The sequence below is a fragment of the Podarcis muralis genome, chromosome 1 (genome assembly GCF_964188315.1).
Source record: "Podarcis muralis chromosome 1, rPodMur119.hap1.1, whole genome shotgun sequence".
Taxonomy (NCBI): domain Eukaryota; kingdom Metazoa; phylum Chordata; class Lepidosauria; order Squamata; family Lacertidae; genus Podarcis; species Podarcis muralis.
In genome coordinates, this window is record NC_135655.1 from 10,754,240 (window position 1) to 10,775,284 (window position 21,045).

General features: G+C 45.0%; 1 protein-coding gene across 6 annotated transcripts in view; it reads left to right on the forward strand.

The window, feature by feature from the left end:
* Positions 1-21,045, forward strand: part of SYNE2 (spectrin repeat containing nuclear envelope protein 2) — a 259,349-nt gene that overhangs the window by 60,606 nt on the left and 177,698 nt on the right. For all 6 annotated transcript variants that reach the window (XM_077923084.1, XM_077923110.1, XM_077923091.1 and 3 more), the window contains exons 18-27: positions 1,143-1,268; positions 2,443-2,604; positions 3,599-3,733; positions 4,629-4,784; positions 5,355-5,572; positions 8,402-8,477; positions 10,120-10,211; positions 11,169-11,292; positions 18,497-18,639; positions 20,303-20,450. In XM_077923084.1, the coding sequence (XP_077779210.1) occupies positions 1,143-1,268; positions 2,443-2,604; positions 3,599-3,733; positions 4,629-4,784; positions 5,355-5,572; positions 8,402-8,477; positions 10,120-10,211; positions 11,169-11,292; positions 18,497-18,639; positions 20,303-20,450 (1,380 nt within the window). The remainder of the gene's footprint in view (positions 1-1,142; positions 1,269-2,442; positions 2,605-3,598; positions 3,734-4,628; positions 4,785-5,354; positions 5,573-8,401; positions 8,478-10,119; positions 10,212-11,168; positions 11,293-18,496; positions 18,640-20,302; positions 20,451-21,045) is intronic.

Sequence of the window (21,045 nt, forward strand, 5' to 3'; positions counted from 1 at the left end):
TTCCCGCCCCCCCGCCCCGCTTCGGAGCAGCGTTCCGAAGCGGGGCGGCTGGGGCAGGTGTTCCCGCCCCCCTGCCCCGCTTCGGAGCACCGGGAGAAGCGATCTCCCCGCAGCCCCTTGCTTCAAAAGAGGTCCGGGGGCAGCGGGGAAGAAGCGCTGCGCTTCCCGCTGCCCCCGGACCTCTTTTGAAGCAAGGGGCTGCGGGGAGATCGCTTCTCCCCGCAAAGCCTTGCTTCAAAAGAGGTCCGGGGGCAGCGCGAAGCGCTTCCCGCTGTCCCCGGACCTCTTTTGAAGCAAGGGGCGGTGGGGAGAAGCGATCTCGGGCGCCGCGGCGCGCAGGCGCACTGCTCGCTCCTCTTTCCGCGCAGGCGCCTTCTCTCGCTCTTTCGCCTCCTTTTCTTTCTCTCTCGATGGTCCGCCTACAAAGGAGCGAGGGAGGCGCCCGCCATGTTTGGATTTGCATCCAGCAGGAGATGCCGCCGCCGCCCCGCCTCTCCCGCCTCCCTCCCACGGCACACCAGGCAAGGTCTCACGGCACACCAGTGTGCCGCGGAACACCGGTTGGGAAACACTGACATAGGCTTTCATGGACCGGAGCACACTTCCTCAGATGCACAAGGTGTTAATCCTCAGCAGATATTTTTTTGTAAATTAGTAAAGAATGAGGCCAAAAGGCCTTGACGTGCACAGAGTTACAGTTTATCTGTGGCAGTGCCATGAAAGGTCCAAATGCATACAAGATAAGAACAGTGAACGTTCTTAATATGATACTTCTTTTTAAGCCGTGGGGAACCTTTTGCCCTCCAGAAGTTTTGCTGAACTACAACTCCCATCACCCCTGGCCGTTGGCCACACTTGTTAGGGCTGATGGGAGTTGTAGTTCAGCAGTATCTGGCAGGTTAGAGGTTCCCCACTCCTCCCTTGCTGTACTAATTTGACACCAGTTTTGGAGAGAAAACCATGGTCTCCATTAAGACCTAAACAAATAAAACAGAATCAAATGTTCTCATAAATTTTAGGGTGAGACTCAACCTAGGATTTTAATTTTTATCAGAATTCGTGATAACACCAGTCATTAATTGGTGTTTGGTAGTAATTGAATAATTGGGAGGGTTATAACAAATGACGTTTGATGTCCCTAGGAGATGAGATTGCTGGGAATGCAAGAGGAAGAGGTGGAGGTGAAGCTGGCAGCTGGCAGTAATGGAAAAATGGATTCTCCCACAACAGCAGAACCAGATGACCCTGCAGTGGACAGCTCAGAGGAGGTTCTTAAGAGCCCTTGTTCTTCCAGTTCGGTGGATCAAAAGTCTATGAATGTGCAGTGACTGTGGACAGCGGGAGTGGGAGAGTGGGGTCCTCTCCCATCTTCTGGGCAGACCAGGCCTGCTTTTGGGCCCCACAGATACGTTTGCATTGGTGTTGCAGTGGCAGATGAGTTTAGGCTTGACCTCTGAAGTTGCTAAGACACACGTGGCTCCAAGTCATGATTTTTGAACGCAACTTTCAAGTTCTTAGGTGTCATGCCAGTCTCTACAGCACATGAGAAGTACTGTTGCGTTCGTGTGCTCTTTGTGGGTTCTCCGTAGGGATTTGGTTGGGTACTATGCCAGCAAATTGGTGAGCATGATGGTCCCTTGGTCTGAACCAGCAGGGAAGTAATAATAATTATTATTATTATTATTATTATTATTATTATTATTATTATTATTATTTATTAATTTATACCCCACCCATCTGGCTGAGTTTCCCCAGCCACTCTGGGCGGCTCCCAATCAAATGTTAAAAACAGTACAGCGTTAAATATTAAAAACTTCCCTGAACAGGGCTGCCTTAAGATGTCTTCTGAATGTCAGGTAGTTGTTTATCTCTTTGACATCTGATGGGAGGGCGTTCCACAGGGCGGGTGCCACTACCGAGAAGGCCCTCTGCCTGGTTCCCTGTAACCTCACTTCTCGCAGTGAGGGAACTGCCAGAAGGCCCTCAGCACTGGACCTCAGTGTCCGGGCTGAACGATGGGGGTGGAGATAATGCAGTTCAGGTCTAAACACATTTAAGTTTCTAAGCCCATTGCGAACCTATGGCCAGTCCATGGATTCCACTAAACCCAGGTTCAGGAGACGTTCGTCAAGTCAGTGAGACAGGGGTGTGTGATCCTGAATCGAGGCCACACATAGCCTCTATATGCATCTGAACTCAGCCAGCCTTTTTACAGGATGCTGCCCTATATCCCAATCTATTTTCTTTTTTAAAGTGGGTTTGAACCCCTTCAGAGATCACATCAACAGAAGAAGCTTTCAGGCCTTGACTATAGAGGGAGTGAGCAAATCATCCTGTTTTAACTTATCTGGAAAGACAGTTTCCTCAAAAAACCATTTTTTACTGGAAAATGTGAATAAAAGTTCTTGTTTTCCTCTTTTCCCGCCTTTTTTTATTTCCTAGACTCTTGATGCTGGTTCACTATCTCCGGACGAGTCTTTATCAGAAGAAGAGGTTAAGCTAAATTTCGAAGATGCTCACAAGGAGCTCGAAGCATCCATTTTAAAAGCTATGCAAATCCTTGGCCAAAAGACCAGGCCTGAGGGGCCAGTTTCGAAACACGAGGTGAGGCAAACTGTTACCGATTACTGCATAATTCATCCTGTGTTTAGGAATGGATGGAGATGGATCCTTTCCAGTTCATGTCAGTTTCACGCGTGTTTGTTTATAAGTCTGTTGTATTCTGTTTCCATATTAATGCGTCCATTGAAAAAGAAATCTGTACAAAATGCTGTATTTAAATATGTATTTTATCTCAACGTACGTGTTTCTAAAAGCATTTTGTTCCAAAATATACATTATTAAAATGCATTTTGGCATGTATCACAAAATTTGGAGAAGGGCAAAATCTGAAAGGGTAATTGCGTTCTGATCCATATCTTAGTCCAGGAGGTGTGAATTTGGTTGGTCCAATTAAAAATACAGACCAGGCAAAATTCTTCTCTAACCTTAGTTGTAGTAGGGATGGCCTTGTTGTCTCAAGTGCTAAACAAGGTAGGGCAAAGCCTCCTTAAATGAGTGGGCCTTGGTGAACTAACATTTTGATCAGCACTCGGTAGCTTGGAGGCGCCATTTTAACTTGCCTCCCACAATGCTCTGGGTCTAGGCTAAGTTGAGGGATCTGTGGAAGCGAAATTAAAACGGCGCCTTCCATGTTAGAGAACTGTAGTAGGAGTTCATTGACTGAATATGCTGTTTGGTGATGTTGGGCTTGAGGAACGGGCCACAAACAGTGGTGCTGGGCAACATTGGGCTCTTTGTCCCCCAGCGATGGACTCAATGAACTCCTTCAAAATCGGTTCCTTTGCCATTCAATCCCAGCACAGCTCTGTATAGCTCTGTAATACTGCCAGCTTGGAAAGGGGCCCCTTCAAGAGGCCAGGCTACCAGTCCCACCATCCCTGACCATGGGCTATCCAGGCGGACTGACAGGTGTTATAGAGCATACCACTTTGGCTCCCCCCCGGCATGGCACTCATCTATTTTTAGACAGGTAGTGTGTTTTTATTATTATTCTATAATCTTAGGCTATATCCCCCCCGCCTTCCCCTTCTTGCAGGAAGCTTTTAGCATCTTGGATACCAACAGCTTCCGCAAGTTTTTGAGAGCAGCAGAACAATTGAAAGACATTTTGCCCGCTTGTGAAAAGGCAGCGGTGGAGGAAAAGAGCAAAGACGTCCGCGAGAGATGGGAGGTGAGAAAATGTACCTGGGAGACCAAGAGTCCTTTTAATCACAGAGAAGCCACTTGGGGATATTTTTTTGTTAGGTGTGATGCTCTAAAGGCCTTTTTGACAGAGCTGGTGTGATGTGGGAGCTAGTTATCAGCTTGGTCCAGGGAGACCCGGGTTCAAGATTGAGGTTGATTATAAGCCTCACAGGAAAGCCACAGGTGTCGGTGTGTGGACCTCGTAGGCATGGTCCCACTCTGTCCTCCATGCACTGGCTAAATGTGCAGTGGACTTTTCTCAATGTCTTTGTATTCTCAGTCCTATCTGTCCTCTAGGACTGAGAGATTAGAGAGCCACTCTGGTGATTAAACTGTTGGACCTGGGAGACCAGGGTTCAGTTCCCCTCTTGGCCAGGAAGCTCACTGGGTGACCTTTAGGCCTCTCAACCTAAACTACCTCACAGGGATTAAGTGAGTAGGGGAAAAACCATGCATGCCAGTGTGGTGTAGTGGTTAAGAGCAATAGACTCGTAATCTGGTGAACCGGGTTCGCTTCCCTGCTCCTCCACATGCAGCTGCTGGGTGACCTTGGGCCAGTCACACTTCTCTGAAGTCTCTCAGCCCCACTCACCTCACAGAGTGTTTGTTGTGGGGGAGGAAGGGAAAGGAGAATGTTAGCCGCTTTGAGACTCCTTCGGGTAGTGATAAAGCGGGATATCAGATCCAAACTCTTCTTCTTCGTCTTCTTGATCTCCTTGGGGGAGGAAAGCTGGGATATAAAAATAATAAATTGATTTCCCTGGAAGATGGTTAGGGTAGAATTTGTCTTGTCTCCACCATATCCTCTCCGAAATACCCCTCTTAACCTGCTTGTTTTGTTGGTTACCGTCATTTCTGAACATGTATCCCATATTCTGCAGGCTGTTCGCTGTGAAATCGTGTCCTATGTTGAATTAAAAATGGAAATCGAACGAGGGAAGCTGAACAATGCCTTTTCAAAACTCAATAAGCAAATAAATAAAGAAAAGAAGCTGCTCAAGGCGGGAAAGACGAAGGGGCTCATTGCAGAACATGAGGTATTGCATAAAACCAAGACAGTTGTACCTTGGATCTCGAACGCCTTGGCTCCCAAACAAATCGGCTCCTGAACGGTCAAAACCTGGAATGAGTGTTCCGGTTTTCGAACGATTTTTGGAAGCCGAACGTCCGGTGAGGCTTCCGATTGGCTGCAGGAGCTTCCTGCATCCAGTCAGAAGCCACACTTTGGTTTTCGAACGTTTTGGAAGTCAATCAGACTTCCGGAATGGATTCCGTTCGACTTCCAAGGTACGACTGTATTATTCTCTCTTTGATTCTCTTTGATGGGTTACCTTAAGAAACTGCTGCAGGCAGTTTTGTTTTGTTTTAGTACTTATAGCCCTCCCTTCTCTGAATGGTCCCAGGGTGGGTTACAGAAACGTCACCATCAGAACAAGTCACAGAATCATGAAACGAAAGCACAAAACAGCTTAGGGGAAAGTGACAGAGGCAAGTTGCAGCAGTGTGTATTAACGCAGGGAGAGGCACCCACCCAGTCAAAAGTCTGAGTAAAGAAGCGTGTCTTGACAAATCATCGAAAAGTGTGATTTTTGTATTCCTCTGTTTAGGCGATATTTTCTCAGCAAGGTGTCCTGGGCGAGCTACACACTTCCTTGCAAGCCCTGAAAGCCATGAGCAAGAACATGACGGAGGAAGAAAAGCAGGCTGAGAAAAAGACCCCGGTTGTAGAATATGAGCGGAAGAAGGAAGAGCTTCAGAGACAGGCTTTGGCTGTTCACAGCGAGCTGTTGTCTATGGCAGCCGATAGCCATTCACCCAAGAGAGGGTGGGTATTTTTTCCCCCTTCAATTTTTAAAATTGATTTTCCAGAATTTTTAAACATACAGTGGTGCCCCGCAAGATGGAAAACCCGCTAGACGAAAGGGTTTTCCGTTTTGGAGGTGCTTCGCAAAACGAATTTCCTATGGGCTTGCTTCGCAAGACGAAAATGTCTTGCGAGTTCCTGCAGGTTTCCCCCCCTCCCCTTTTCCCAAGCCGCTAAGCCACTAAGCCGCTTATCAGCTGATCCGCTAAGCCCGCTAATAGCACTAATCCGCTAAGCCGCTAATGGGCTTGCTTCGCAAGACGAAAAAACCGCAAGACGAAGAGACTCGCGGAACGGATTCTTTTTGTCTTGCGAGGCACCACTGTACATACATACATACATACATACATACATCTTAACTGTACTTAATCCAATCTTAGTAACATTGTTAAGTGACTTCCTCAAATCACCCTAGCTGAATTTCAGTGTATTTCATTGTAACATTTTTCCAAAACCAATTTTCTCATAAAATTAATCACGTAACATCTTTCAACCTTTTCATTTTAACTTTAAAGATATTATTCTCTAACATCACATATTTAAATCGTAGGCCTATCTGGTATTTGCAAGTTTTTCCAATTAAGTTATCTTAGCATATTTAGCTAAGTGTGGTGTAGTGGTTAAGAGCAGTAGTCTTGTAATCTGGGGAACCGGGTTCAATTCCCTGCTCCTCCACATGCAGCTGCTGGGTGACCTTGGTGGGCTAGTCACACTTCTCCGAAGTCTCTCAGCCCCACTCACCTCACAGAGTGTTTGTTGTGGGGGAGGAAGGGAAAGGAGAATGTTAGCCGCTTTGAGACTCCTGAAGGGGAGTGAAAGGCGGGATATCAAATCCAAACTCCTCTTCTTCTTAAATAGTCTTTGAATTTCATCCATTCCTCCTGGTACTCCTCCTCCTTCTGGTCGTGGACTCTTCCAGTCAGATTGGCTTGCTCCGAAAAGTCCATCATCTTCATCTGCCATTCCTCTACTGTTGGGACTTCTTGTGTTTTCCAATTCTTAGCTAACAAAATTCTAGCTGCAGTTGTGGCATACAAGAGAGGGTGGGTGTTGCCAATGGGCGCTTTGGTACTGCTTGATGGGGGCTTCCCAGATGATTGTGTTCAGTTGCAAACACATAACAGGTGATCCACAGAAGGCAGGTCCTTCTTCGCTTTTATATGCATTATCCTTCAGGATGCCAGGGTCCAGTAGCAGCCAAGACCCTGGGTGGGTCAGAGGCTGCAGACTTTCCAGCAAAGGAGCTAGAGCAGCTGAGGCCAAGGAACACGAGTCCCAGGAAAAATCTCCTGGATCTGTAGAGTCAGAGCATGGATCCTCAGGGCACCTTACGCTGAGCCCCAGGAACCAAATGCCCTCACCTAATGCCTTAAGAGAGAATATTATGAAAATGATATACAGGTGGTACATGACCCCAGTCAAGCTTGCAAAAATCTATCATTTGCCCGACAATAAATGTTGGAAATGCAAGGAAACTGAAGGTACATTCTTTCACCTTTGGTGGACGTGCCCTAGGATTAAGGCTTTCTGGGAAATGATATATAATGAATTGAAAAAGGTATTTAAATATACCTTTCTGAAGAAACCAGAGGCCTTTCTTCTGGGCATAGTCGGCCAATTGGTGCCAAAGAAGGATAGAACTTTTTTCATGTATGCTACAACACCAGCAGGAATACTCATTGCAAAATATTGGAAGACACAAGATTTACCCACTCTGGAAGAATGGCAGATGAAGGTGATTGACTACATGGAATTGGCAGAAATGACTGGCAGAATCCGAGCTGTAATGCTTTAAGAGATATGAAAAAAAGGTTTACAAATGGGTAAAAGTTTAATGGTAAGGATTTGCTGAACTAACAAACTGAACTGGAATACAAAAAAGGGAGGTATGAGGACGTCTGGGGAAATAAGCGTAAGGAAGATATGATATGAAAATTAATGTGTTTTTAACTGTTTTTATTTTGTATGTTTCTTTTTAATTTTCATCTTTTTTGTTATACTTTAAAAACTTTAATAAATATCTTTTAAAAAAAAAATGCCTCACCAGGAGCTCACAAGGAATGGAGGAGGAGTGCTGATCTGGAGATGAGCGGGTTGGCCCTTCAAGAATCTATAGAGTTAGTCACAAGAGGGTGGAGCCTGAGAGAGAAAGAGGCTGAGAGCAGGAGCTTAAGAAGTCTGCTTCCACTCTTCATTGGAGCAAGTTGCTCTCCAGGGTCCTGCAACTTCTGACCCATCTTATTCCCCCCCCCCCCCCCAACCAACAACAGCTGTTGGGTGGAAGAACCACAGAACTGTCTGCCAGATGTAATTTGGCAGTGGAAGTAAATCTTTTTGGGTGTACGAACAAGTGTGTCAAATTTTAATTTGCAGGTGGGTGCAGGGAATAATACTTTGGCTGCAGGACTTTGGGAAACTCCGCATTCCATTTTCAGTCATCGTGCGTGTGGACCGTATTATATATCAAATATTTTATTCTTAGCACCCTATACTCAAAGCAAATTTTCTGCTCTTTGGGCAACTGTACTTTTCATGTAGCTGTGTTTTTATACATTGATTTAAAAATGTAATTCAGAGTTTATTGTTTTCAGCGTATTGAAGCCTGGCCTGTAAACCACTGATGAACATAATAAATGAAAAAATGCCATGGTCATTTCATAGAATCATAGAATTGTAGAGTTGGAATGGATCCCAAAGGCCATCTATCATCTAGTCCAACCCCTTGCAATACAGGAATTGTTTTGTTTTGCATTGTACCAAGCTGATGTGGTTGTTGTTATTTTAATCCAGAGAGTTTGCCCTTGCTTCTGCCAATGGAGAGAAGACATCATTTCTTAATCCTGGAAATGGGTTTTCAACTGAAAGGGTAAGACGTTTGGATACGCTCCTAGAGTTTCCTTAGGGATGCTTCCCATAAGACACTTTGCTCCCAATGAATCAGAGTAGGTTCAGCAATGCAAGAATGAATTCCCAGAGTACAATGACACTCTAGTTCTTATTTATACTTTTGGGGGGAGACCACCTACTGCTGCAGACTGTTCAAATGTTGAATAAGGTAAAGGTAAAGGGACCCCTGACCATTAGGTCCAGTCGTGGCCGACTCTAGGGTTGCGGCGCTCATTTCGCTTTATTGGCCGAGGGAGCCGGCGTACAACTTCTGGGTCGTGTGGCCAGCATGACTAAGCCGCTTCTGGCGAGCCAGAGCAGCGGACGGAAATGCCATTTACCTTCCCACCGGAGTGGTACCTATTTATCTACTTGCACTTTGATGTGCTTTCAAACTGCTAGTTTGGCAGGAGCAGGGACCGAGCAACAGGAGCTCACCCCATTGCGGGGATTCGAACCGCCGACCTTCTGATTGGCGTGTGCCATTAGGAATTCTGCCCCCCCTAAACTTGGGTGACCTGTTCTCCCCAGCGATTTCCCCATGTTTGCTCTAGTCCTGCTTTCCTATATCTTCGTATATGCATTTGTTTGAAGCATTTTTAAACTGGCCTTAGCAGTGTGGAACCTTGTTGGCCTTCAACTCTCATCAGCCCCAGCCAATATGCCGTGGTGAGGGATGATGGGAGTTGTTGTCCAACAACATGTGGAGGCCTGGCAGTTTCCCATTCCCTAACCTGCAGTATACTACTGTTATATGTGCATGTATTGTGAGTAGAGCTGAACTAAAAAAAGTTCTCAGGTGATAACTTTTTACCAGATTTTTTAGGTGGGAGAAAAGGAGAAGAACCATTGGATTGAACTAATGTTTTAACTATAATTGATTTTAGAATGGTGTACTGAAACTGCTTTTTAGATGTTATAAACTGTTTGTTTTTTTAGAATGCCTTAACAATTTTTGAGCGTTTTTGCTTTGTTTCTAAATTGTGCATCTGTTTGTTGCCCTGGACTCCTTGGAGAGGAAATGCAGGGTATAAATTTAATTAATAATTAAAAGAAAAAACCTATTCAAAATTCAGGGGCTTTTCTACAGTGACACAACGGTCCTCGCCCCTCCATACCACCTCCAAATTGTATTTTTAGCTTCACCGCTTCTTCTGGTAACCCTTTCCTTTCCTTTCACCCCTAACAATACAATGCAATTCCTGGGCATTCTGGGCAGAAAGAATGGCTGCAACCATTATTATTATTATTATTATTATTATTATTATTATTATTATTAAAGATGCCCACTGCCCATGTGTACAACAGCTTCTTCATGCATACAGAGCTTCCCTCTACATTAAAACTAATGGGAAAACTTCCATGTTCAAGAGCACCATTGGTGCATGTAGGGGACTCTGAATAGGGAAGTGGAAGTATTTGGCAGAAATTTCCCACACGGCTTAAAAACCTCTTGCGTTTATTGAGGTTATGTTTTTAAATAGAGCCTCTAGTCTAGTATCATGAAAGTTTTGTCTCTCCTTCCCCTTCCCCCTGACCTGGGAAAAAGCTCTAATAAAATTACATGTATGTTTGTAATTTGCTATTATGGATTGAAACTGAGATTTTGATGTTTTGTCCAGGGTCCAGGAGACGTGGAACTGGAAAAGAAACTTCAGAGTGCAGAGAAGTTTGGAAAACACGGAGACTTGTCTCTGAAGGAATTACAAAAGAGGTACTGCCCAATATAGAATGTGGAAGCAGCAATGAATAAATTTATACCAAAAGTATCAGGAGCAAAGCTGCATCATCACCACAATACCTCAAGGACCGTTTCTTTACATATGAACTACCTGGACCCTGAGATCATCTTCTGAGACCCTTCTTCGTGTGCCTCCTCCTCGAGAGGGTGGCAACACAAGAACAGGGCCTTCTCTGCAGTGGCTCCCTGTCTGTGGAATGCTCTCCCTAGGGAAGTTCACCTGGTGCCTTCATTATACCCCTTTAGGCACCAGGCAAAAACGTTCCTTTTTAACCAGGCCTTTAGTTGATCTGATCTGATCAACATCCTATGTGGCTTTTGGGGGGGGGGGGGTTGTTATTGGGTTGCTTGCTTTTATTTTGATTATATATATTGTGGTTTTTACATTGATTTTTTCTGTGAACCGCCCTGAAACCTCTGGGTATAGGGCAGTATATAAATTCAATAAATCATCACCATGGCAAATTTGTATTTTCCTAATCAATGAAACAAAATTGGCGTTCAGTATCGTCTTAATTTGACTTTTTGGTTCACGGCTTGTGTTTTGAAATGAGTAAAAAAAAAGGGGGGGAAGAATCACATGAAAAGTGCATTCTTCCTATGCCTGATATATATTGTTGAGCCTATTTTGCCCAGGAAAAAGAGGTGGATGGTCTAATCCATGGGTAGCCAAGATAGTGCCCTCTAGGTTGTACACCAAAGCCCATCAGCTCCAGCCAGCATCTTGTATGTTTTAGTTAGCTGGTGATGTTTTAGTCTGCTCTGTATTTTCCATTGCTTCTATCATTTGCAGAGTTATATTTTTATAATCTTATCATTGTGCATTATATTTTTATGTGTTGCGCCCTGCTCTGGTATCTGTCTAGACGAAGGGTGGGTTATGAATATTCCTCGTGGTTGGTGATAATAATAGTTGTTGTTTTTCTCTAGCTACCACACAGAAAGACATAATCTGAAGCTTTGCTTAAACACCATCAGAGAAAAAACAGCATCTGCTTTTAGTGGCGGTGTGAAAGATATTTTCAGCCTTCAGAATAAGCTGCAAGAGTTGGAGGTAAATAGCAAAATCCTACTGTGTATTAAGGCTGATATCTGATTAACCGGAGGCTATGCAGTGCTGCATTCAGGCATCACCTGAGCCCTAATATCCTAGCTTGATCACTGAGATCATCCAGAGGGGCTGCTGTGGTCTGAACCACAGAGCCTAGGGCTTGCTGATCAGAAGGTCGGCGGTTCGAATCCCCGCAACGGGGTGAGCTCCCATTGCTCAGTCCCTGCTCCTGCCAACCTAGCAGTTCGAAAGCACGTCAAAGTGCAAGTAGATAAATAGGTACCACTCCGGCGAGAAGGTAAACGGCGTTTCCGTGCGCTGCTCTGGTCCACCAGAAGCGGCTTAGTCATGCTGGCCACATGACCGAGAAGCTGTCTGCGGACAAACGCCGGCTCCCTCGGCCAGTAAAGCAAGATGAGCACCGCAACCCCAGAGTCGTCCGCAACTGGATCTAACAGTCAGGGGTACTTTTACCTTTACATTATAGAGGCCTTACTAGAAGTTGGGCATTTACTGTAGTGCCGCCGGTCCCCGTGCTGTGAGACACACTTCCAGCAGGGATTTGGCAGCCAGTTCTTCTTTGCTTTTGACTTTCAGGAATCTCTTGGTGAAGACTGTTGGTTTCTGCTTTCCTTCACTGTGCAGCGAAAGGGCTTGTCACGAGACAGGTGTTTACATTCCACAGTCTGTACTGTTGGAGTTTCTCACGGGAAAGGGAGACTGGATGTGACGTACACTGGTTTCCTGTTTTTCACTGTGTGATTCTCTCCAAGCTGTCGAGGAGAGAGGATGCTTTCTCTGCTCCTGCAGAGGCAAGATGTCTTTCTGTAATATATCTGCTTTGAACTGTAAATAAAGCAATATTGAGTATGTAGTACGTACTCCTCATCCTTCCGCTGGGCACGGGACTCTGCTTTACATCAACACGTGGTTATGGGCCCAGAAGTCGAATCGGAGTGCCGGCAAAGGATCGGAATGCAGAGGGACAGATCGGATTGGAATCTGCTCTGCACGTAAAAGTGATTGATGAGGTATGTACTACTGCTCCGGGCAGCCTGCCAACTTCTAGTTAATGGCTTTATGGCTGGACTTTGAACTTTTAAAGCCGTTTTGCCGGGAATAGGCAAAAGGCTCCCAGGCACAAGTTACTATGCTGGGGAAATCGAAAGTAACTTTTAAAAGCGCTTTTGGAATAAAGCAGCTGCAGCAGTGACGCAGCAAGATTTAAAGCAGCATATATAACGCTGAAGGCTAATGCCAGAGTCATGATGGCCCTTCAGGATGCTTGTGGGATTCCTAAGCTCAACAAGAAAAATTATGCGGACTGGGTTTTGTATGCAGAGGCAATTCTGCGGAAAGAGGGTTTGTTTACAGTGATTACAGACACCCCCCCAGCTCCAGTTACAGATGCATGGAAAGCTAAGGATTCCAAAGCACGGGGAACACTTACATTGATAGTATCCCCAGAAGAGCTCTGTCTATTGCGTGATAAGACCTCAGCCAGAGAAATTTGGGATTCTTTGTGAGAGGCTCACTTAAGGACAGAAGCTGGATCTACTATGTTTTACTTTAACAAGCTGCATAATATGGCTCTTGCTGAAGGTGGAGATGTGCGTTTACATCTGATGGAGATGCAAAATCTGAGACATGAGCTGCAACAGAGAGGACTCAACTTTCCAGAGGCTGTGTATTCTTTCATGATACTACAATCTTTGGGTTCAGGTTGGGAGTCTGTTGCAACCCAGATTGCTGTGCAGCCAACAGCTCAGCTGACAGTGGACTTTGTTACTGCCGTGGTTTTAAATGAAGCGGATCGCCGGGGTGCTAGCTGCATGGGCAAGGGGGAGTCTTCACAGACGTCATCCCATAGTGCAGTGGAACCACCAGATGGCGCCAAAGCTTTGAAGGCAGTGAAATGCTACTCTTGTGGACGTCTAGGCCATATGAAGAGGGAATGCAGATATCCCAAGGCCAAGACAGAGCAGCGCAGCGAAAGCTCATCGCGTGGAAAAGGCCGAGGCAAAGGCAAAGGTCCGGTGTCTAGGACAACGCAGCACAAGGCTATGGTTTCACGCTTCACTCCAAAGGTTGCAGAGGTCCAGAAGACGTCTAGATCTTTCTTCGTTGTTGATTCGGCGGCGACCCACCACATGTGCAATGATAAGAGACTGTTTGTGTCTTTTACACCGCAGGAAGGTGCGATTCACCAGGCGGATGACCACACTATTCCCAGTAAAGGCTACGGAACTGTTGTTCTTCACAGTTTGGACTTATCGATACAGAATGTCCTTTACGTGCCAGATTCCAAACATAATTTGCTCAGCGTAGGACAGCTGAATGAGCGGAACATTGACGTGTCCTTCAAGAACAAGAAGTGCATCATCACAAAGAAAAATGACTATGAATTGCATGCTGAATATGTTGATCGTTTGTTTGTTTTGTATTATGATGATGTTGTGCAGGATGACACTTGTTGCATTGCAGGTTCTAACAAAAGTTTGCATGCAGAATGTATTCATGATTTTCATCGAAAATTTGGACATTTGCATTTTGAGGCAGTGTCTAAAATGCCTGCCTTGGTTGAAGGTATGACTATTAAACCCTGCAAGTACCACATGAAGTGCAAAGCATGCGCAGCAAACAAGGTGAAAATGGCTGCGAAAGGTAAGGTGTCTAGTAGGCAAGCTACGGAACCATACCAGGTTGTTCATGCTGATTTGGTTGGACCACTATCGCCCTCTTTGGGTGGAAATAGGTACTTCATGGTTCTCATTGATGCATTTTCTAGGTATATTTTTGTGTACAATCTCAAGCAGAAATCAGAGGCTTTTCCTAGGTTCAAGGAATTCTGTGCTTGGTTGGAAAATGTGCATGGTAAGAAGATAAAGACTCTTTTCAGTGATCGCGGGGGAGAATTCACTTCTCAGCAGTTTGAAGCTTCTCTGACTGAGAAAGGAATTCAACACGATTTGTCTAGTCCTCGCTCGCCATGGCAGAATGGACTTGCGGAACGGGCAAATCAGACATTGCTTCAAGGGTTAAAAACCTTGCTGCATGATGCCAATCTTCCAGAGAGTTATTGGGCCGAATCTCTCTCGTGTTTTGTTTACAGTTACAATCGCAGGTTATCTTCAGCGATTGGTTGTACCCCCTATGAGAAGATGTTTGGCAAGAAGCCATACATCAAACACATGAAAATTTTTGGTTCTGACATGTGGGTTCACTCACCACAAAACTCCAAGTTAGACAAGCGTGGATTGCATGGTATCTTTCTAGGTTATCAGAAAGGGTCTTACAGAATAATGATGACTGACTCTAAGACAATTAAGCTCACGAGAAGTGTTGAGTACAATGCAAAGTGGGGGGAGAATGTGGGAATTTTCCAATGTTATCCTGATGACGGTGATGAGACTGAGGATAGTCAAAAGCAACCACAGCAACCCACACCCACTGATGAAGGTTCTGAGTCTGAATCTGAAACTGAATCGGGTGATTCAGAGGATTTCAAGAGTGCGAAAGCCTCTATGCGACCCTCTGAAAGCTCTGATCAAGAAGTGGAAGAACCATTGTTCCCAATAGGACGTTTTTCTCCTAAGAAGGAAGAGGAGAGTGTTGAAGACTTAAGGCTAATTCGCAGGTCACAAAGAGCCACAAAAGGCAAACCTCCAAAGAGATTTGCTGATGAGTTTGCTACGATAGCAGTAACAGCTGTTAGAAGCTCCAAGAAGGTATTTGAACCTTCAAGTTTCCAAGAAATCCAGGGTTTGGATTCGAAGGAAGCTGAGCCATGGTTAAATGCCATGAAGGCTGAGCTTGATTCCTTAGAAAGGAACAAAACATGGGAGCTAGTTCCGGTAGTTCCAGGAATGAAACTGCTTGGAAGCAAATGGGTCTTCAAAGCGAAGACAGATCAAAATGGCAAGATAGTCAGACACAAAGCCAGATTGGTAGCCAGAGGTTTTGCACAGGTACCAGGTGAAGACTATCACGAGACCTACTCACCCACAGTGAGGTATGAAAGCATTAGGCTTATGCTCAAGCTAGCTGCAGAGGAACATCTACACATTAGTCACCATGATATTAATACAGCTTTTCTGTACGGATCTCTAGGTGAATCACTTTATATGCTTCCACCTGATGGCGTACAGGTAAAACAGGGATTTGTTTGTGCTCTGAAGAAATCCCTTTATGGTCTCAAACAAAGTGCACGGTGTTGGCACACAAAACTCACTGAAGTATTGTTTTCTCTAGGTTTTCAGCAAGGGAAAGCTGATCCATGTGTATTTGTCAAAGAGGAGGGGCAAAAGAAACTGTACTGTTTGTTTTATGTTGATGATTTATTATTCTTTTGGAAAGATGTCGCAATGTACAATAACGCCCTAGCTCAACTGAAAGAGCACTTTGACATGAAAGATCTTGGTGAGGTAAACAACTACCTATCTCTGGAAATAGAGAGAGATCAAGATGGTAACATTCTAGTACACCAGTCACGGAAAATTGCTGATGTGTTAAGCAAACTAAACCTGATGGATGCTAACCGTGTAGACACACCGATGACAACAGGTTATCAGGTAGATGACACCGAAGAAGCATTTTCTGACACAACACTGTACAGAAGTGTGCTAGGCAAGCTAAACTTCATTGCCAGATGTTCAAGACCAGACATTGCTGTTAGCTGTAATTTGCTAAGCAGACAAGTCAACAATCCTAGTGTCAAGGATTGGAAAGCTCTGAAACGCATAGCGCGGTATTTGAAAGGCACTATGCATTACAGACTGAGATTTAACAATCAGAAGTCTGGTGGTCTTGAAATATTTGCAGATGCAAGTTTTGGAAGTGACACTACAGACAGGAAAAGTACGTCTGGAGTTTGCTACATGTACAATCAGGGTCTGTTTGATTGGTCATGCAAGAAGCAAACAACAGTTAGCTTAAGTACTTGTGAAGCTGAACTGAATGCACTGTCTTATTCACTTAAGGATTGTGAATGGTTGATACAATTGTGCAAAGATATGAAAATTCCTGTCAAATGTCCAATCCAGGTTTACCAGGACAACAAAGCATGTTTGGCTTTGCTGAAGTCTGAAGGTTGTAAGCAAAGCACGAAGCACTTGCAATTAAAGTTGCAGCATGCTAGGGAATGTATTCAGAAGGGACTCGTAACGGTGTCCTATATGCCAGGTAATGAAATTCCTGCTGATGTATTGTCCAAGATTGTATCAAGGGATCAACACTGTACCTATGTGCAGAAGTTGGGTTTGTACTGATATTGTACGAACACGCTGCCCAGTGATGTTCACAGAAAGGGGGAGGATGTTGGTTTCTGCTTTCCTTCACTGTGCAGCGAAAGGGCTTGTCACGAGACAGGTGTTTACATTCCACAGTCTGTACTGTTGGAGTTTCTCACGGGAAAGGGAGACTGGATGTGACGTACACTGGTTTCCTGTTTTTCACTGTGTGATTCTCTCCAAGCTGTCGAGGAGAGAGGATGCTTTCTCTGCTCCTGCAGAGGCAAGATGTCTTTCTGTAATATATCTGCTTTGAACTGTAAATAAAGCAATATTGAGTATGTAGTACGTACTCCTCATCCTTCCGCTGGGCACGGGACTCTGCTTTACATCAACAACCACTCCGGCGAGAAGGTAAACGGCGTTTCCGTGCGCTGCTCTGGTCCACCAGAAGCGGCTTAGTCATGCTGGCCACATGACCGAGAAGCTGTCTGCGGACAAACGCCGGCTCCCTCGGCCAGTAAAGCAAGATGAGCACCGCAACCCCAGAGTCGTCCGCAACTGGATCTAACAGTCAGGGGTACTTTTACCTTTACATTATAGAGGCCTTACTAGAAGTTGGGCATTTACTGTAGTGCCGCCGGTCCCCGTGCTGTGAGACACACTTCCAGCAGGGATTTGGCAGCCAGTTCTTCTTTGCTTTTGACTTTCAGGAATCTCTTGGTGAAGACAGGACTTTGCACCTTTTTTAATGTTTCATTTTGTTACTAGGCAACCACTGTAATGATTATCTGTCTTGCTTTTTTGTGGGTGTTTAATGCATCACGCTCGGGACACGGGTGGCGCTGTGGGTAAAAGCCTCAGCGCCTAGGGCTTGCCGATCGAAAGGTCGGCTGTTCGAATCCCCGCGGCGGGGTGCGCTCCCGTTGTTCGGTCCCAGCGCCTGCCAACCTAGCAGTTCGAAAGCACCCCCGGGTGCAAGTAGATAAATAGGGACCGCTTACAAGCGGGTAGGTAAACGGCGTTTCCGTGTGCTGCGCTGTCTCGCCAGGTGCAGCTTTGTCACGCTGGCCACGTGACCCGGAAGTGTCTCCGGACAGCGCTGGCCCCCGGCCTCTTGAGTGAGATGGGCGCACAACCCCAGAGTCTGTCAAGACTGGCCTGTACGGGCAGGGGTACCTTTACCTTTAATGCATCACGCTGCCCTGGTGGTTTATGACTTGGCAGTATAGAAATACTTATATGAATGGAAAGGGTTATTTATGTGTGCCACTACCGCGGCTCTTGTTTTGTTAGTCCCAAAATGGAAAACAAGCAAAGTCCCAACTAAAGAAGATTGGCAACTTAAATTGATGGAATATGAGCAGCTTGCTGACCTAACGTACAGAATAAGAGAGCAAGAAGACTGGAAAATGTTTATTGAATATATGGAGGGAAATTGTGTTTATTTGAAAATGTGGGCAGCATTAAGATAAATTCAACAGTGTAAATAAGTTTTAATGGATGTAAAATGGAATACTGAATGGTTTCGTTTATTTAAAATAAGCAGGGGTTTATGTTGTGCAGAATGAACCATGGAAAGAGAGGAAGGGAAGTCATTGATATTTTAAGGTTGTTTAAGTGAATATCCTAAAATGTAAAACAGAAATTTAAAAATTAAACTAAAAAAATACTTATATGAATGAATAAATAAACCATGAAAACTGTGGTCTGCAACTGAAATATCGCTATCTGAAGGTTTAATAAAACATTTCGATAGGCTTGCTGTTCAGCTTTATAGAACAGAACAGTGTTTGCTGCATAGCGGAATAAAACAACAACATCCAAGTCATGCAACGCATATTTATCCTTGTGGATGTTATATCTGAACAATTGCCACATTATCATTAACATTTAAACCCCTTGTTAACATTTTATATGTGTTAACCTTTGCACCTCTCGTTATTTCTATCACCAGCATTTTCTTTCTCTTGTTTCAGGCCTTGGAGATCGAAGGCGATTCTTCTTGGAAACAGTTTGAAAGGATGGTTTTGCTGCTGGGCAAGTTTTCCTGCAAAGCAGATGAGTCTCAGGAAGAGCTGCTCAGAGAGTGGAACAAAGCCTGGAATGCTCTGAAGGAGAGGTACAGCCTGGGGAGGAGTCGGACTATCAGGGACAGCCCGCCAGATGTTCCCTCCAGATGTTGTTGGGACTCCCTTCAGTCCCAGCTCACAGGGCCAGTAATCGGGGGGTGGGTGGGTGTTGTGCTCCAGGGACATCTGTAGAAATAAATATGAAACATGACTTTCTTTCCCCCGGCCATTTTTAAATTGATGTTTTCATTGATCTTATTGCAATTCTGCATGCTGTACATCGCCAGGCTCCATTTTTTAAAAAAAATGAAAAATGTGCCCTGTAAATAAATATTTGCTGAAGAAATACAACCTGTGCCGTTAATAATGATTGTGCAACCTGTAGAGCACATAGGCGACAATTATTCACACAATATTTTTGTTCAAAAACAATTTTTTCACCATTTATCAGATTTGTGAGAATAAGACAACTACTTACAAAGTGCCATGAAAACTTACAAGCTATCCAAAATAAAGTGAACTTGCAGTGTCAGATTTTACTAAGTTCTCACAACTTCTTGGCTCAATTTTTCTTTTTTCTTGTTTTTTAGGTGCGTTCAAGAAGAAGGTAGGTAAGTTCAACGATGTTCCCGGTAGCTGTGAAGTTTCGCCCTAGCAGTCCATAAAGTTGAAGAACTGCTATTTCGCCCCCGACAGGGCCAGTTTATTGGGGTTGGCTGATAGTCTACTCCCTGAGCACAGTTTTCTGGGCTTCCTCAGTGGTCTCGAGCCATTAATGTGACTGTTAGTGCTAAATGTAGTTATAGAAACAATTTTTTGGCTTAAGCATAAAGAACTGAATAGCTTAGCTATTCGGGGGCGAAATAGCAGCTCTTCAACTTTATGGACTGCTAGGGCGAAACAGGGATAGAACTTGTCACCCTGTCTTCCGTCTGCACTTCACAGCTACTGGGAACATCATTGAACTTACCTACCACCTTCTTGAACTTACCCAAAAAACAAGACTCTGAAGTCTCTCAGCCTCACTCACCTCACAGAGTGTTTGTTGTGGGGGAGGAAGGGAAAGGAGATTGTTAGCTGCTTTGAGATTCCTTTGGGTAGTGATAAAGCGGGATAGCAAATCCAAACTCCTCCTCCTCCTCCTCCTCCTCCTCCTCCTCCTCCTCCTCCTCCTCCTCCTCCTCCTCTTCTTCTTCTTCTTCTTCTTCTGGAAGCAACTGTAAGTGTCATCTATGACAATAAACATGTACAGTGGTGCCTCGCAAGACGAAATTAATTCGTTCCGCGAGTTTTGCCGTCTTGCGATTTTTTTCGTCTTGCGAAGCACGGTGTCAGGAAAGTTTTGGAAAAGCTTCAAAAATCACCAAAGTCTTTAAAAACCTCAAAAAAGGCTACCACACCGCGTTCTATGAGTTGCTCCTCGAAGTCAAGTCGCAACTGTATTAACGGTGTTAAGAAAAAGGAAACAAACGTGCAAGACGTTTCCGTCTTGCGAAGCAAGCCCATAGGGAAAATCGTCTTGCGAAGCAGCTCAAAAAACAAAAAACCCTTTCGTCTAGCGAGTTTTTTGTCTTGCGAGGCATTCGTCTTGCGAGGTACCACTGTAACTATCTGCCGTGCTGGGAAGTGCCCTTGACACAGGTGTTCTATAACTGAGCCACAGCTGATTTCCTCTCCATGTCTCCTGATCAAGTTTATCCTCTTCTTTTGTAGGATTCACTCTTTAAAGGCTGTTTTGGCCCTTCTAGCCCCTGTAGAAAGCGAATGGGTTCAGCTGTGCAACGCGGACGAAGAGCTCCGCCAGAGAGACATTCCCCGGAGCGTGCTGAATAACACTAGCCTTCCCTTCAAGAAAGTGAAGGTTTGTGCTCATTATTCTTTCTTGGAATCTCGTCTTGGCTTAACGAAGGGCTCCCAGATTGGGCCAGTAAGTGTGCTTCTAAACCCCCTACAGATCCTGCCCCACTAATGAGAGGCCACAAATACTTGAAGCCCTTCAATATAAGGGCCAAAAGCCCAGGCAAAAAGGAAAGTTTTTGGCTAGTGCCTAAAAATAGACCAAGATGGTGACTGGGGAAAGCATTCTGCAAGCAGAGAGCCACCGCTGAAAAAGGCCCGTTTCTGTGTCACCTGCCTGGAGGAGGAACACAGAAAAGGATCTCAGATGCCAATCACAGGATGTGTGATGGTTTACTTTTGTGAATATTCCCAAACAAGCCAGAGAAGATTGGGAAGTTGTTCCAGAACCAGTAGCAAGGTGGTGCAATGTTCAGAATTGCCCTGATGACAAAGAGGAGCTTAGGTAAAGGTAAAGGGACCCCTGACCATTAGGTCCAGTCGTGGCCGACTCTGGGGTTGCGGCGCTCATCTCGCTTTATTGGCCGAGGGAGCCGGTGTACAGCTTCCGGGTCATGTGGCCAGCATGACTAAGCTGCTTCTGGCGAAGAAGAGCAGCA